General features: G+C 40.2%; 1 protein-coding gene across 2 annotated transcripts in view; it reads left to right on the forward strand.

Annotated features, from left to right (window-relative positions):
- TLK1 (tousled like kinase 1) overlaps positions 1–16,334 on the forward strand; it is a 187,777-nt gene that overhangs the window by 127,050 nt on the left and 44,393 nt on the right. For both annotated transcript variants that reach the window (XM_054043647.1, XM_054043645.1), the window contains exons 7-11: positions 640–729; positions 1,589–1,681; positions 3,142–3,252; positions 4,776–4,912; positions 6,463–6,651. In XM_054043647.1, the coding sequence (XP_053899622.1) occupies positions 640–729; positions 1,589–1,681; positions 3,142–3,252; positions 4,776–4,912; positions 6,463–6,651 (620 nt within the window). The remainder of the gene's footprint in view (positions 1–639; positions 730–1,588; positions 1,682–3,141; positions 3,253–4,775; positions 4,913–6,462; positions 6,652–16,334) is intronic.

Below are 16,334 nucleotides of genomic sequence, written 5' to 3' on the forward strand. Positions count from 1 at the left end.
TTTAATTGAGCATTAGTGTGAATTGATATGTATTGTGACTGTTTCTACAAACTTTATTCTATTCCTCTTAAGGTAAGTAACAGTCTTTAGAAACTTTCTAATAGCTCCTATTCCATAGAGAATAAGACCAAATCTCTCAGCCTTTTTCCTTGAAATGGATCAAATCATAGTTCTTTTAGAGTATGTTGCATCCTCTCCAAAACACACGTGATTAATTGCATGGTGAACAGCTAGATACAATACTCCAAAGATAGATCTGTCATATAGTTAGAGTATGGTCTTTCCATGTTTTGTATTTTACCGTGCTAATTACAACCAACAGTCAAGTAGTTATTTTCACAGGATTTTGAGATACACATTCATAATAGCAGCAAAGAGTCCTGTGGCACCTTATAGACTAACAGACGTATTGGAGCATGAGCTTTCGTGGGTGAATACCCACTTCGTCAGACGTATTCACCCATGAAAGCTTATGCTCCAATACGTCTGTTGGTCTTTAAGGTGCCACAGGACTCTTTGCTGCTTTTAGAGATCCAGACTAACACGGCTATCCCTTTGATACTTGACATTCATAATACTTTCACTTTGCAATCTGAGTATTTCAAGTTGAAGCTGATATCTTTTGTTTATGTATTTTAGGTTCAACAGAATAGTCCTTCTCCTACTGCATTAGCTTTTGGGGACCACCCTGTTACACAGCCAAAACAGTTATCATTTAAAATCACTCAGGTAAACACTTTTGTGTAGACACTTCCCATGTCATTTTTAGAATACATGAAAACATTGATCAGTGACCATTTATTTCCATGCCTGATAACTGGTTCAAGACCAGTATTTAGAAAATTTACAGGTTCTGCAAGCATTTGTAGTGGTCTGCAAAAACATTTCTGTCCTTGATAAATTATGAGCTGCTAGTCATTCTGATTACCATTTTGCGCTCAAATTACTTCCAGCATAGCACTTCATGAACCATTAGAGTTAGATGAATGCTTTGTACCTTTTGCTCAAGATTCAGGCTGTCATTTGATCTTAAAGTGTTGGTTTCTAGCTCTATCAGAATTTAAGATAGCAACCACTGTGACAATGAGATAGGGTCAGATACAACATGCCATTTCAGAACTAAAAGTCAAAGTTCTTTGTCAATTAAAATGGCAATCCTTTTTACGCTCTGTAGCATGCTTATTGCTGAACTGCTGTTTCGTTTGGCATGTCCAGCCCAGTCCTGTGACCCTCTGTCTTTCGCAGTTGGTCAGTTTAAAATTTCCTTACTTAGAGGGATACCACTTCAGACCAAATAGAGACAATTTAACACAGTATTATTAGTAGACTTTTTCATTCAAGCCATGCTGTGTTCATCCCTTACTGGAAAAGAAAATTAATTGCTCTTTAATGGATTGGCTTTCAATTAATGAAGAATTTTATCAGTTAAAGTGGCTCATCCAAACTCTTTACTCAGCCCAGCCTGTTAATGGACAAAGACAATTATAATAATTTAAAATGATTAACAATATTGATACAAAAATGAGGAAAATCATGTGTTACATCTGCCAAAGAATGGAATTAAATATTTGAAAATGTTTTTGTTTAGACTGATCTCACAATGCTGAAATTAGCTGCACTGGAAAGTAATAAAAATCAAGACTTGGAAAAGAAAGAAGGTCGTATAGATGATTTGCTCAGGGTAAGTGTAAAAGACTGAATAAAAGATGTCTATTTAAAATATCATTTAGTGATGGTATATAGAAAATATCTGTACTATAATATGAAGTTATAAAGCTGAAAATATTTTAAACTTTCAATATAAATATATGATAGAAAACACCAGATTTGCGAAGATTAAAATATTCTCTAAAATCTGCATAAATGCTTTTTCTGAAAAGCAGCATATACTATGCAATAACTAAGTGCATGAATCTCATTTTTTTCTGCTTCAGCATTTAAAAGAAATAGGTCTTTGGCACATCTAACTATTAAATATGGTTATAGACTTCTTCAACCTCCAGACAAGGATGATATTGTATATGGCAGTGTGTTAGTTTAATTTCTTTGGCTTTTTACAAATCTTGATATATTTTGACAGATTTCTTGTTTTAATTGTAAAGTAAAGCATTCCTCAGTAGGACAACTTCTTATTACCTACGTTTTCAAGCTTACCATGACAGAAGTACAAAATGGGTACAAAATAACTGCCTATAATGAGAAAAAAATGAAGTACTTTGGAAAGTTCCTGTACTAGAGTAAGGGAGTTGGGGTGGTTATACTCCAGAAGTAGTAGGGATGCAGAGGTAACTATATCAACCACTAGACAAACAGGATGTGACAAAAAGCAGACAACAGTGTGCAGATAGAACAAATAGAAGCCTTTAAAGGAGATAAGTAAAAGGGATTGTAATAACTTCACAAATTGTATATATCTTATCTAATATATGTTCATAAAATCTTGTATGTTTCTGTCTTTACCTGCTAAACTGTATAGAAGTAATAAAGATAACATTGCAAAAATTCCATTATGTTATAGCTAGAACAACATAACTCCAGTCTTCCTAGGTCATAATATGAATATAAACAGCATGCTTTAAACTTTTCACTCCCTGCCACTCCTCAGATATTTTGAATTTGTCAGTGTGAAATTTTATTTTACTGTGGGTTATGAAAGAGATTACTGTATTTCCATTTGACTCCTGAAATCCCTTGTGTGAAGAGGAACTGGAGCTGGAATTGAGCTTCCAATTTAATATTGGAAGGGTGGAAAAGTACTAGTACTAATGTACTAGATAAGATAAATTTATTTACATATTTTATCTGATAAAATGCCTCTGACACTTAGATATTAAGATACAATTCAAATCTATGTAATGGTAGGTAGCATTCTAGTATGCAGCTTAAATGATGATGGATCTAAATTTCTTTTGGGGAGGGGAAAAAAGTAAGGCCATCTCTATACAGATCTGATGAGGCTGATATACTGAGAATAGGGTTGTTTTGTTTATATATTACTATATATGTAGGCATTCTGCTTTAGTGCATGTCACTGAAGCTATAAATTTGTATTGATAATAGTTATGGTTTTGATTTGTAGTATTTTCCATAAAATAACATTGATGTGAAATATAATAGACATTTTTTTCATATTGTTCTTAGGCTAACTGTGATCTTAGAAGACAAATAGATGAACAACAAAAGCTACTTGAAAAATATAAAGAAAGGTTAAACAAATGCATTTCAATGAGCAAGAAACTTCTGATTGAAAAGGTAAGGTGGTACACTATTTTTTTCAGTGTGTGTGGTGGAAAGCACTATAGATAGTTACCTTTGGAGTGCTATTATTAAACCCTCCACCCCATTTTCACTTGCTCGTAACTTTCTGTTTGGGCTGAAACTTTCTAAAAACATTTTTTTGCTCACTAATAATTCAGTCACTGCTGAGCATAAAAGATATGACCTTAGCATGTGGCTTTTCCTCTGGATGGTGTTCAGCCTTTTTTCTGAACTTTGGGCAAACTGTTTTAAAATAAATTTACAGGTGATTGAAAAACCACTTCTGAACATGCTAACTGGGGACATTCTTTTTGTGAAAAGCACGTTAGAGAGCTAGGAGAATTTCCACTGTAAATCAGTCCACTGCTGCCTTCTGTCTGTAGCTTAATATTAAGAGCAGCAAAAGCAGATACTTACCCCTCTGCCATCCCATTCACCTAAATGAGATATGAGCTTCAAATTTAATGCCAACATTCTTAAACACTAGCAATACTGCTTTTCTTAAAAACAACCCCAAAAAGTCAAGGAAAATGAATACAAAAATTAGTTTAATGCAATGATTACAAGACAAGTCAGAACATTAAGAAAAGAAACTAAATTTTTGCATACATTCTGCTGCAAGAGACTGCGGAAGCATTCCCACAATGGAGGGTCACCTTGAATATCTATGCTGTCACCATTGCTAGCCCCAGCACCAGTGTATGCTGTGAACAGGATGTAGCAGGCCTGTTGTTCATCATACTGGGGAAGTGTGGGCTGCTTTGGAGTGTAGAGCAGTGGTTCTCAAAGCCAGGCCGCCGCTTGTTCAGGGAAAGCCCCTGGCGGGCCGGGCCGGTTTGTTTACCTGCCGCGTCCGCAGGTTCGGCCAATCGCGGCTCCCACTGGCCGTGGTGCGCCGCTCCAGGCCAGTGGGGGCTGCGGGAAGCGGCACGGCCGAGGGATGTGCTGGCCACCCTTCCCGCAGCCTCCATTGGCCTGGAGCAGTGAACCGCAGCCAGTGGGAGCCGCGATCGGCCGAACCTGTGGACGCGGCAGGTAAACAAACCAGCCCGGCCCGCCAGGGGCTTTCCCTGAACAAGCGGTAGACCGGCTTTGAGAACCACTGGTGTAGAGCATCCCATAGGCAGCTCTTGTGCTGGCGACACACCAGCCTGCTGAGCAGCCTTGAATTGTGACAGTGTAAAGGTAGCTCAAATTCCCCCTGCCTTCTTCCCTCATTCTTTCAATTCCATGTCACATTTGCAAGTAAAGTCAAGCTTGGGTTTTTTGGCTCATGTATCATTATGAATAATAGCTAAATTCTTACAGCAGAATTTTTAACCATTCTGATAATGTATAAGCCAGAAAAAATAACATGTATGGGTTTTGAAGTGTTAATTGGAATATGAGTAGTTGAAACTTATTTCCATCCATCATTCTTTTATCTACTACTCAAAAAAAGACATTAGAGGGAGGGGCTGTGTTTTTGCTAACTTTTAAACACTTTAGAAAAACTGGTAATATTTTGATTTTCTTAGAGCACACAAGAAAAGCTGGCAAGCAGAGAGAAGAGTATGCAAGACAGACTACGCCTCGGGCATTTTACAACAGTTCGACATGGTGCTTCATTTACTGAACAGTGGACAGATGGCTTTGCATTTCAAAATCTTGTGAAGTTAGTCAATGTTATGTTTTTAAAATTCTCAGTAATTGTCAGTTCCCTCCAGTGGATTTTTTTATTACTAAGAGCTTCTAGGATTGGAGCTGCTTTTCATGTGTAGTATTTCACTTTGCTTTTTGAAGTTTCAGAATACAGTACAGAACTCCCTTAATCAACTGACAGAATGTAGAATGCTAAATCCTGTTGTTTTTTGAAAGAAGATGATTGGGCCTCACTTGATTTTAACAAGCCTTAGAACAAGTGTGAATTTACTAACTGAGCAGCATTTCATTAATCATCACAATTGATAGAAAAAGTTGTAAACCTAGATCAGTGATTCTCAAACTGTGGTCCACCGACTACTGGTGGTCAGTGGAACAGTTGATGGTCTGTGGAGGGCTTGCTGGTCACATGGTGCTGGCTCCACATCCTTCATTATAGCAGCTTCTACAGACATCCAGGCTCTTCATTGCAATGAAGGAGGAGCGAGGAGGAGGAGCAAACCTAGCAGCCTCCACTAGGGGCTGCTGCTAGCATAAGCGGATGGGGGAAAGGAGCCTGTAGCCGCCAGCAGGAAAAGAGCTGCCTCAACAAGGTACTTCAGCAGAGAATGGGGCAGAGAAGGAGCTTGGGGAGACGGGGCAGAGGGTGGAATGGGAGAAAGAAACTAATTCATGACTTCAGAGACGTGCTTTGGAAAGTAAACTGATTTGACCTTTACATTGTTAAGTATTAATGTATTCACTGGGATTGTGATTGCATAGGGATTTGGTCTATGACACTCTTCAGAAATGGGTCCACATTAAATGTTTGAGAACCCCTGACCTAGTTAATATCTAATGATTTAGCTTTTGCAGTCTTCCTTATGTGTTTGTGCACACATACAATATTTGCTGTGTAACCCAACTGATTATTTATTTAGGAAGGTCAGCTCAGATAAAGTATCTGATTTGTAAAACAACCATATTAATATTCTGTATTGACATCTCTGACTTTTTCTTTTATTTTTGGTGTTGGTTGTAAGCGATAATATCCACTTTGTCAGAATACCATTTGTTTCCAATGTGGAGAACACAGTATATATGTTACACTTTTGGAAACCTATTCCAAAAGAAAATTATACCAACACATTTCCAAAACTTTGTGAGAATACTCCTACCTAATAGGGAACATTCTGTTTCTTTTTAACATACTCTGAAATACTCTTATTTTTTCATTTGTGCAAAAATGATTACTGGCAGAAAAAGTACAACCTTTTCAATTACCATCCTCTTGCCAAATTGCAAATCTGTAGCATATTATCCAACAAAGAATACACCAAGAAACAAACATACAAAATAAAATAAAATCATGCAAATTCTTCTTCTGCCCCCCAAAATAAATATTCACATTTACAGTGCTTGTTAGTTAAGAACGCCGCATGAGTGTTTCATTTTTACCAAGAAGAGAGATTATGGTAATTCAGTGGATTAGAATGTATCATTGCCATTATTATAAGCCTGCTTTTTAAAATGTTGTTAGCTGTACAAATATTAATAGTTAATGCAATATTTTTGGTTTTACAGGCAACAAGAATGGGTGAATCAACAAAGGGAAGATATCGAAAGGCAAAGAAAGCTCCTAGCCAAACGAAAACCTCCATCTACGAATAATTCTCAAACACCAGCTGCCAATTCGGAACCAAAACAGAGGAAAAATAAAGCTGTCAATGGGGCAGAAAATGATCCCTTTCTTAGACCCAGTTTACCACAGCTGTAAGTTTTACCAATTCAATCAGTCATTTTCATAGTTTCCTAGATGTTGTCCATTTTGTCTGCAGCGCAAGCATTGGCATAACCTCAGCAGTTGCGCCATATGCCAGCAAGTTAGGGACTTGCTGTGTTCTCACTGTTGGCTTGTCTAAATTGACAAAACTTGCACCAAAGTCTATGTAGCTGCAATGTATCATTGCAATTTATCTTGGGTAAATTGCATCAGTCTATTTTGCTCTGATGCAATGTGTCTATGGTTCTCTAATTAGACATACCTAATTCTAGTATTCTACACTTGTAAATCCCCTGAAATCAGTGGAGTTAGCCGTATTCTCCTTTCAGTTAAACTGATGTAAAGAAGGCTTTTGGTGACCAATTCAGCTTCCACTGAAGAAGATAATAGTCTTTCAATTGGCTTTTAAAGGAGTTGGATGCAGCCCATAGTATCTGAAGGCCTGCATCTAAATTAATAACGCGCTTAAAAAAAAAGTAAATGATCTTGCGTCTTCTAATTTAAATGCTTTAGTGCTGGTTTAATGGACACCATCAATTTAAAAATTACCCTTCTGTCTGAAAATATTTTACCTACTATTGTTAAGAGTAACTGTAAAGTTAAGTACAATGGAAAGAGATTGAAAAAAGGAAAAGTTTTTTTTTTTTCCCTTCAATTTGTTTACTTTGCATTTGATTGCACTTCATCATATATACTGTATATTCATTATCACTATCTCCCTCTATAATCCATTTCTCCTCTTTTGTTTGAGTTTTCCATACAACAACAGGAGGGAAGCACATTTTTACAAATATGATAATGTGGTTATTAAACTACAAAAAGTTGGCCATGCACCAGGAGCAGTACTTCAAAGTTCTTTTAAACTCCTGTTTCCAAATGGTTAGATCCCAGCTTGATTGTGACCTTTAATCATCAGAAAAATCAATATTTTAAATATTTACAAAGACAACAAAATGTTCAGCTTTTTCTGATTATCAAATCCAATATCCCCTTCACCACTGCATCATATGTTTCTGGCACATTTTGCACATGGTGGCAAAATAATTAAAAATAAAAGGGGTCTGCAACAGGATTTAGAACTGACATTAGACCTTCTAAGTTAATACTGATTGTGGTTTGTTTTTAAAAGTGATGCTTCTCAGAAAGTTTACTGTAGGAAGGCTGTTCAGAGGTGCTAATTTAAAACACAAAACCCCTTAAATTTTCATATATAACTTACCATTTAAGAAGTGCTTCTTTCTCATATAAGCTAGGCATGCTTCACTCTGCAGCTGTATTCTGAAGTTTTCTTTTTAAATAATGCTGGAATTAATATGGGCTCTTTTCTAGAATATCTGTTTTCAGGGGCACTAGCTCATTCTTCTTGCAGTTTGTGAATCCCTAACTCTTTGTTCCACTTAAGAAAAATGAATACATACATTGGGATTCTGTAAATCGTGTGTTGTGTTTGTAGAGACTTTAGCATTCTTATTGTTTTTTAGATCTGCAGGACAGCTTTGTAGTAGCTTTTACTTTCTAACATACAAACAAAGCTTGTGACAATATAAATGTTCTATATATTAAAAGCCAAGCAATTGTTACTCTTACTCTTAGCCATTAATATACCTGACCAATATATTTGGCTAAGTCTTTAGTCTATATTCATGTTAAATTTTCTGAGATTTTTTGCTGCTTTAGTAGATGATAAATTTTGCTTCAGTTGCATGTTTCACAAGAGGCATTACATATTTAATTGTACCATTAATATCTCTTGTCCGATTTGTTCCAGATTCACAAATAGCTACTCCTGTCCTTCCTTCAAAATATTCTCAAAGTTATTATATTTAAAATTTTTAAATTCATATTTAATTTAGGTTTGATTAAGCTGTTACATGTAAATTGAATACAAATTGAGCATTGAAGACTTCTTTTGACAACTGTATAGCCAATAAGTTGATTGCAATTTTTTTTTATATTTTAGTAATCGAATGGTAGTTTACACATATTAATCATTATTGAATCAAGACTAGCTGTGCATTTGTACATGTTAATTTGGTCCTGATATAACTGCTGTTTTATGTATAACACTGCCTTCCTATTTTGATGAACAATTGTGTGTTATTTGCTGGGGTACTTTATGCAACACGGGATCACCAGAACACAAGGCCCTCTCATGTTCCTTTGCCAGGAGCTCTAGGGGTTTTTAAAACTTTTAATTAGGATTTATTGTAGTCTTACTTGTTAGTGTGATACCTCTTCTTCTCTGAAAGATACCTACAGTAAAACTGCTGCGCCCCGTTACAGAGTTAGACAGATAGCACGTGTCCATGTGGCTGGTTAAAACAATTAATAATTGTGCCTTTCCAGTCTAGTATTCACTATTCATTTACTCTTTCTAATCTACCATTACTGCATTCATATTGTGCTCATCACTGTGCCCACATCACTCTGAGAATAATGGCTCTAATTAGCCCATAGCCAAAGGGAAGAGGCTTTATTTATATCTAGCTGGAGGGAAGTACAGAACTGCTGAGATTAATGAACTAAAACAGAGGTACATTAGTACAACATACATGTATGTGATTAGGCAGACCTTTACACTGCTATGCTGAAAAACATGATCTGGTAACAAAGCTTGTCAGCAGTGAGTCCCTCTGGCACTTATTTAGTTGTTACAATGGCTTAGCTTTTTGTGTAGACAAAAACAAATATTTTTTAGCTTGGTTACAAAAAAGTGTGGTTGAAACCAGGTTTGAAAAGAAGCTTTTTGTTTAACAGTTTAAAAACAGTTTTCAAAACCAGAAGAAGGTGATGGCTGAGGCATTGCCAGTGGCAGGTCATTTTCCTGATGTAGTTGGATGATTAACAACTTACCATGTTTGTCTAATGAGTTTGAAAGTGAATCAAAGTACTCATCAAGATGGCAACTAACCACATGAAGAAACCCTCAATGCCTGTGTTTAGATGCAATTGACTAAATAAACAGCGCTATATAGACACTATCTTTGTCTGCTAGTACTCATAGTAATTTTTGGTGTCCCAAGTGATTAATGGTTCCATGTGAGATTTCTTTATTACCGAACAAACAGTTTTTTTTTATAATAAGCTCACTTAATTGAAATCAGTTGAAATGTACCTCAACAATTGTTAACTTGAAGTGCACAGATAAACTCCTCAAGTCTTTAAAAAAAATCTATCCCAAATTTAATTCTACTTCAAGCAAGGCAATTAAGTGTTTAATGCCAGCCCCCACTGTTTGAATTTCTGGAAGCAGCCATTATGTGCCCATCTATAAAAAGGGAAATGAGGACAGCCCACGGAATTACAGACCAGTCAGTTTAACTTCTGTACCCGGAAAGATAATGGAGCAAATAATTAAGCAATCAATTTGCAAACATCTAGAAGATAATAAGGTGATAAGTAAGTCAGCATGTATTTGTCAAAAGCAAATCATGTCAAACCAACCTGATAGCTTTCTTTGACAGGGTAACAAGCCTTGTGGATGGGGGGGAAGCGGTAGATGTGGTATATCTTGACTTTAGTAAAGCTTTTGATACTGTCCTGCATGACCTTCTCATAAATAAACTAGGGAAATGCAACCTAGATGGAGCATTTAGGGTGCTAAGGTGGGTGCAAAACTGGTTGGAAAACCATTCCCAGAGAGTAGTTTTCAGTGGTTCACAGTCATGCTGGAAGAGCATAATGAATGAGGTCCCACGGGGATCATTTCTGGATTCGATTCTGTTCAGTATCTTCATTACTTAGGGTTGCCATAATCCAGCAAGCAAAAAAGAGGATGGGAGGAGCCCCGCCCCTGTCCTGTCCTAGCCCTGCCCCTCCCACTCCCCCCCTCAGAATCCCCAACCCTCCCCCCACTCCTTGTCCCCTGATTGCCCCCTCCTGGGACCCCTGCCCCTAACTGCCCCCCAGGACTCCACCCCCTACCTAAGCCTCCCTACCTCTTGTCCCCTGACTGCCCTCTCCTGAAACCCTCCCCCCATCCTAACTGGCCCCCTAGGACTCTACCCCCTACCTGTACCCTGACTACCCCAACCCTTATCCACACTCCCACCCCCAGACAGACCCTGGGACTCGCACGCCCCATCCAACCACTCTCCACCCCCTGACAGCCCCCCCCCCCCAAAACGTCCGACCCATCTAAACCCCTCTGCTCCCTATCCCCTGACTGCTCCGATCCCTCTCCCCACCCCTGCCACCTGACAGCCTCCCCCCCTCCGAACTCCCAAACACCCCCCCCCCGCTCCTTGTCCCCTGACTGACCCTTCCTGGGACCCCTGCTCCTAACTGCCCTCCAGAACCCCACCCCCTACCTAAGCCTCCCTGTTCCTTGTCCCCTAACTGCCCCCTCCTAAGACCCCCCCCCAAATGCCCCCCAGGACCCTACCCCCTACCTGTACCCTGACAGCCCAAAACCTTATCCACACACCTCCCCAGAAAGCCCCCCCCCCCGAACTCCCGACCCCCCCGCCCCGTCTCTTGACTGCCCCCTCCAAAACCTCCCTGCCCCTTCTCCGACCCCCTGGCCCCCTTGTTGTTGGCCTTTCTTCGCCTAATGTCTTGGTGAACTTGCTCAGGATCTGCATGAGCCGCTCGTCGGACGCTGGGCAGCAGTGCGGGAGGAGCTCCAGACTGCCGGAGCGATCTGCGAATGCAGGGGGGGAGGGAGGGAGGGATTTCTGCTGCAGGGGGGAGGACGAGGACGTGCTCTCTCTGGCTGAGTGTCGGAGCCCCATGTAAGTCGCACCATCTGGCCGGCTGCACTGTTAGCCGCGCGTGCTCTGCATGGGGGGGAGGGGAAGTCCGGACATTTACAAATTCCCCCTGGACGCTATTTTTAGCTTAAAAAGCTGGACATGTCCGGGGGATCCGGACGAATGGTAACCCTACATTACTGATTTAGATAATGGCATAGAGAGTACACTTATAAAGTTTGCGGACAATACGAAGCTGGGAGAGGTTGCAAGTGCTTTGGAGGATAGGATTAAAATTCAAAATAATCTGGACAAACTGGAGAAATGGTCTGAAGTAAATAGGATGAAATTCAATAAGGACAAATGCAAAGTACTCTACTTAGGAAGGAGTACTGCGGAAAGGGATCTGGGAGTCACAGGGGACCACAAGCTAAACAGTGTAATGCTGTTGCAAAAAAAAATCATTCTGGGATGTATTAGCAGGAGTGTTGTAAGCAAGACACAAGAAGTAATTCTTCCTCTCTACTTAACTGGAGTATTGTGTCCAGTTCTGGGCGCCACATTTCAGGAAGAATGTGGACAAATTGGAGAAAGTCCAGAGAAGAGCAACAAAAATGATTAAAGGTCTAGAAAACATGACCTATGAGGGAAGATTGAAAAAATTGGGTTTGTTTAGTCTGGAAAAAAGAAGACTGAGGGGGGACATAACAGTGTTCAAGTATGTAAAAGGTTGTTACAAGGAGGAGGAAGAAAAATTGTTTTTCTTAACCTCTGAGGATAGGACAAGAAGCAATGGGCTGAAATTGCAGTCAGGGTGGTTTAGGTTGGACATTAGGAAAAACTTCCTAACTGTCAGAGTGGTTAAGCACTGGAATAAATTGCCTAGGGAGGTTGTGGAATTGTCCCTATTCTATGTTCTTCAAGTGGCTAATAAGTTATTGCTTTTAGAAAGAAGAATTTTTGTTTCCATAGAGACTTCCTCCTCCCTTCACTTTTCAGCTTTAGCCGTTTTGGTCATGGTGACTCCCTAAACATCCTTTCCTCTGTCACTCCATTTATTCAGTGGTAGTGTCTCATGTAATACTTCAGTTCTGATCTCTGTGTCTAATTTAAAATGTTTGTGGGAGGGGATACTAAGCTGTCAGTTATGCTAATCTAATTGAACAAACTTGTTTAGAGGGAACATTCTGTTGGGCATGGAGGAAGTAGAAAATGTTTTCAGCAATTTTTCAGAATTACATGTTTAAGCACTAACAATGTGCCTGGATCTTTACAGGACAAATAAAGACAGCCCTTGCCCCAAGCAGCTTAGTCTATAAAACAAACATATATAAGACCCAGAAAAGATGTTGAATTAGAACATTATTGGAGAGATTTTTGAAAGTGCATAGCGTTGGCCTAACTCTGTAAAAACCTGCAAGTTAGGCTAGCTCTGGAGCACTTCTAAAAATTCCATCCTGAAACATTTTCTTTTTGTTGTGTAAGGAAGGTATGAGCAGAAGAATTTGAGCATTTTGTTGTATTCATATCCCACTTTTTTTCCCCTGGGGGGATGTCTAGAGGAGAGATCATTATAATAGTAGCACCATGTTGGTTGTGATCCACTATAGATTATGTTTAAGGCTGTGAGTCTGTCACGGAGGTCACATAATCCGTGATCTCAGTGATTTCTGTAGTGGCTGGTGCTGGCTCAGGCAGCCCCTGGGCCAGCAGCAGCAGTTTGTGTGTGTGGGAGGGGGCTAAGGGCAGGGGGTAGGGGGGCACTTACCTTGGGGTGGGGGGTTCTCAAAGGCATGGCCCTGCAGAAACCTAGGCAGCAGGGAGGGTGGATGGGGGGCTCTGTGCTGCGGTTCCCAGCCAATGGGAGCTGCAGCAGCTGGCGCTTGTGCCCCTCCATCTCCTAGGAGCTGCAAGGATGCGGAGCCAGGTAGGGAGTCCCTGCCAGCCCTGCCAACCCTCCCCTCCAGCACCAGCAGGGTCCTGGGCCACCTCCCCCAGCACCCGCAACACCCCCAGATCACCCGTGCCTCTTTCCCACCCCACCCCACCCCCAAGTTTTAGTCACAGGTATTTTTAGTAAAAGTCATGGACAAGTCACAGGCCGTGAATTTTTGTTTACTGCCCGTGACCTGTCCATGACTTTTACTAAAACTACTAGTGACTAAAAAATAGCCTTAATTATGTTGCATCACAATTTCTGTTTTAACTCCTTGTCTTCAGTCATTCGCTTCTGAAATTTTCAATTTTCTGCTAAAATTTTCCATGGTAGGTCTGTGCCTGATGATAAGAGCTTTGAAATCTATCTATGAAAGAGACTATCTAAATTATGAGGCCCATTTTACAAGTAGAAAAACTAAACCTGAAAATTTGGGTGACTTGCCTAGGCACTACAATGATGTAGTGGCCTATAAACCAAAAAAAACCAAAAAAATTAACACCAGGTACATTGTTAGAACTTAACACATGATAAATAGGAATAATATTTCTGTTAAAGTTTCTATAAACTAATATGTAAGGTGTAGCACACTTTAATGTTCAAATAAGGAATAATAAGCCTACTTCTAGCAAGTAACTGTTTTTGAATCCAGGTGGGAATGAGGTTTGTCTCTTCAAAAATTAAAATTAAACTAACTGTGCCTACAATAAAATTTAGCATTTCATGAGCTTCTCTGGAAAATCAATGTCAACAGTTTTAAATTGCTTATGCATCATGCAGTGCCTCTAACAACATTAGATTTGTAAATAAAATATACTGTAAGAAAAACAGTTGTTTACTGGGCATAGTCTGGAAGAATGGAGAGAGATTGACTTGAAATGTAATATATTTTCAAGGTGACCTCTGCATATTCATACTTGTGGGTTGTGCCTCTCAAGGGTTACTGAGCTTCAGGAAATTCCTGTAAAGCAGTGCTTATTGGAGCTACACAAACTTCCTATCCTGGCCCTGCATGTAGGTAGCCAAGGTTATGAAAGGACCAAGTTTCCTAAACTGCCTTAGTTCCTTCCTTTCTTCAGCTATCTGTGGCTGAAGGACTTTCACTCAGTGCCCAGAGTGATTTCTGGAGGATTTGATATAAAACTTATGTTTCCAGGGATAGTTTGTGTTTGTGCCTTTATTCTAGATCAGGGGGTCCTCTAACTTTTTGATTGTGGCCTCCAAGTACTCCATAAGAACAGCAGATTTAGATTGTGAGCATTGTGTCTCTCCATGTTTCTAGAAGTAGACACACAAACCAATAGTTTGTTCTTGCCATGATGTGTGTAGGGTCATCATATCTTGACTCCACTCCTTTGGGCAGCCGAGGCTCTTTGCCTTTCTAATCAAGGAAACCTAGCAAATCCAGTCTCTGTTTCAGACATTGGACATGGACCTTGAGGAGAAATCTCAATCAGGGCCTTCCTTCTGTGAGTGTCTGGCTCAGCCTTAGTGCTGTCTTGTGCAGTTGGCAGGTTCATCGTGACAGTTCTTGGAACTGGAGTGGTTGGTTTGTCCAGGGCTCATGTTCTCAGTTGTGCTCACTTCTCTGGTCTATTGGGACAAACCATTTGAGACGCCATTCATTTTCCATTTAGCATATGGGCTATATGGCCTTAATGACAGGATCTCCTCTCCCTTGTGAGTCTGAAGAAGATCCGTCATAAAACCTGTTGCTAGTCACCCATCTGCTGCTCCCAGACAGCTAAGGTTTTTTCTTCACTGCCACTTCCTCTGCTGCCCACACCAGTATCTGTTAAATTGTCCCCTCAGTTGGTGTGCATGACCACCTTTCGCCCGACAGGGAAGAAGGTGTTGGGCACTTTGCAACAACATTGTCCTGAAAGGAAGGCTTGCTTCTTCCTCAAATTTTCCTGGGGAAGTGGTCGCATCCTCGTTTATTTTGCCCCCTGATTTCAGCCCATTTCAGGAGATGTTAGAACTGAAGCTCTGAAATTCAGATGTTCATAGATAGCCTTTTTAACTGATTGAATGAAATCCAGCAGTACTAAGAGAAAGAGAGTCTCACTACATTAATAATGAGCTACTGGAACCCTGCTAAAGACATCTGATTGATTCCAACGTCAATCCCAGCCATATCTAAGGCTAGGTCTACACTACCTGCCTGAATCGGCGGGTAGAAATCGATTTCTCGGGGATCGAATTATCACATCTCGTCGGGACGCGACAATCGATCCCCGAATCGACGTTCTTACTCCACCAGCGGAGGTGGGAGTAAGCACTGTCAACGGGGAGCCGCGGAGGTTGATTTTGCCGCCGTCCTCACAGCGGGGTAAGTCGGCTCCGATAGGTCGAATTCAGCTATGCTATTCGCGTAGCTGAATTTGCGTATCTTAAATCGACCCCCCCCTCCCTCCGTAGTGAAGACCTGCCCTAAAAAAGGCAGTGACAATAAAGGATTTCTGTACCTGGATTGGCTTATTGGTGGTGTCATTAGTCATTGAAAGGTTGAGAAAAATCCAAGGTAGTTCTTACCTTTCCACTGGGTAAAGACACCAAAAAGCTTGACTTTTGGTGAGGAATGTTTCGTATCTGTGTGGCTAGGTACCAATTGCATCTTTGGGAAGAGATGTATCTTTTCATTGACCACCTTTCTGACGAGCAGAAAAATGTCCTAGCATGTCTTATAGGCATGACATGTCAGATGCTTTGATTCTTACGATGGTATTAGTTTTTCCTCAGTACTCCTACATTATTCTAAGGCTCAGATCTGTGGAGATCTACTCCTATTTGATGTGGAGTGCCCTTTCCGTTTCAAAATGAACGAGGTGCTTCAAAGAATAAAAGACTCCGAAGTCTAACAGCAGTAAGTCTCGGGGAGTCCTTCCATCAGTCCTGAAGAGGGAGAGCTCTATCTTTTTTATTTTTTTGGTATTGGAGACCTTTCATGACATTCTGAAGTTTTGGCCTCAGTTCTGAAAGGTGCAGGCTTTGCAATATCAGAAGAGGCAGGACAGTGGAAAATGTGTCAGGCAGTGAGCTGATT

This window comes from Malaclemys terrapin, chromosome 11 (genome assembly GCF_027887155.1).
Source record: "Malaclemys terrapin pileata isolate rMalTer1 chromosome 11, rMalTer1.hap1, whole genome shotgun sequence".
Classification (NCBI taxonomy): domain Eukaryota; kingdom Metazoa; phylum Chordata; order Testudines; family Emydidae; genus Malaclemys; species Malaclemys terrapin.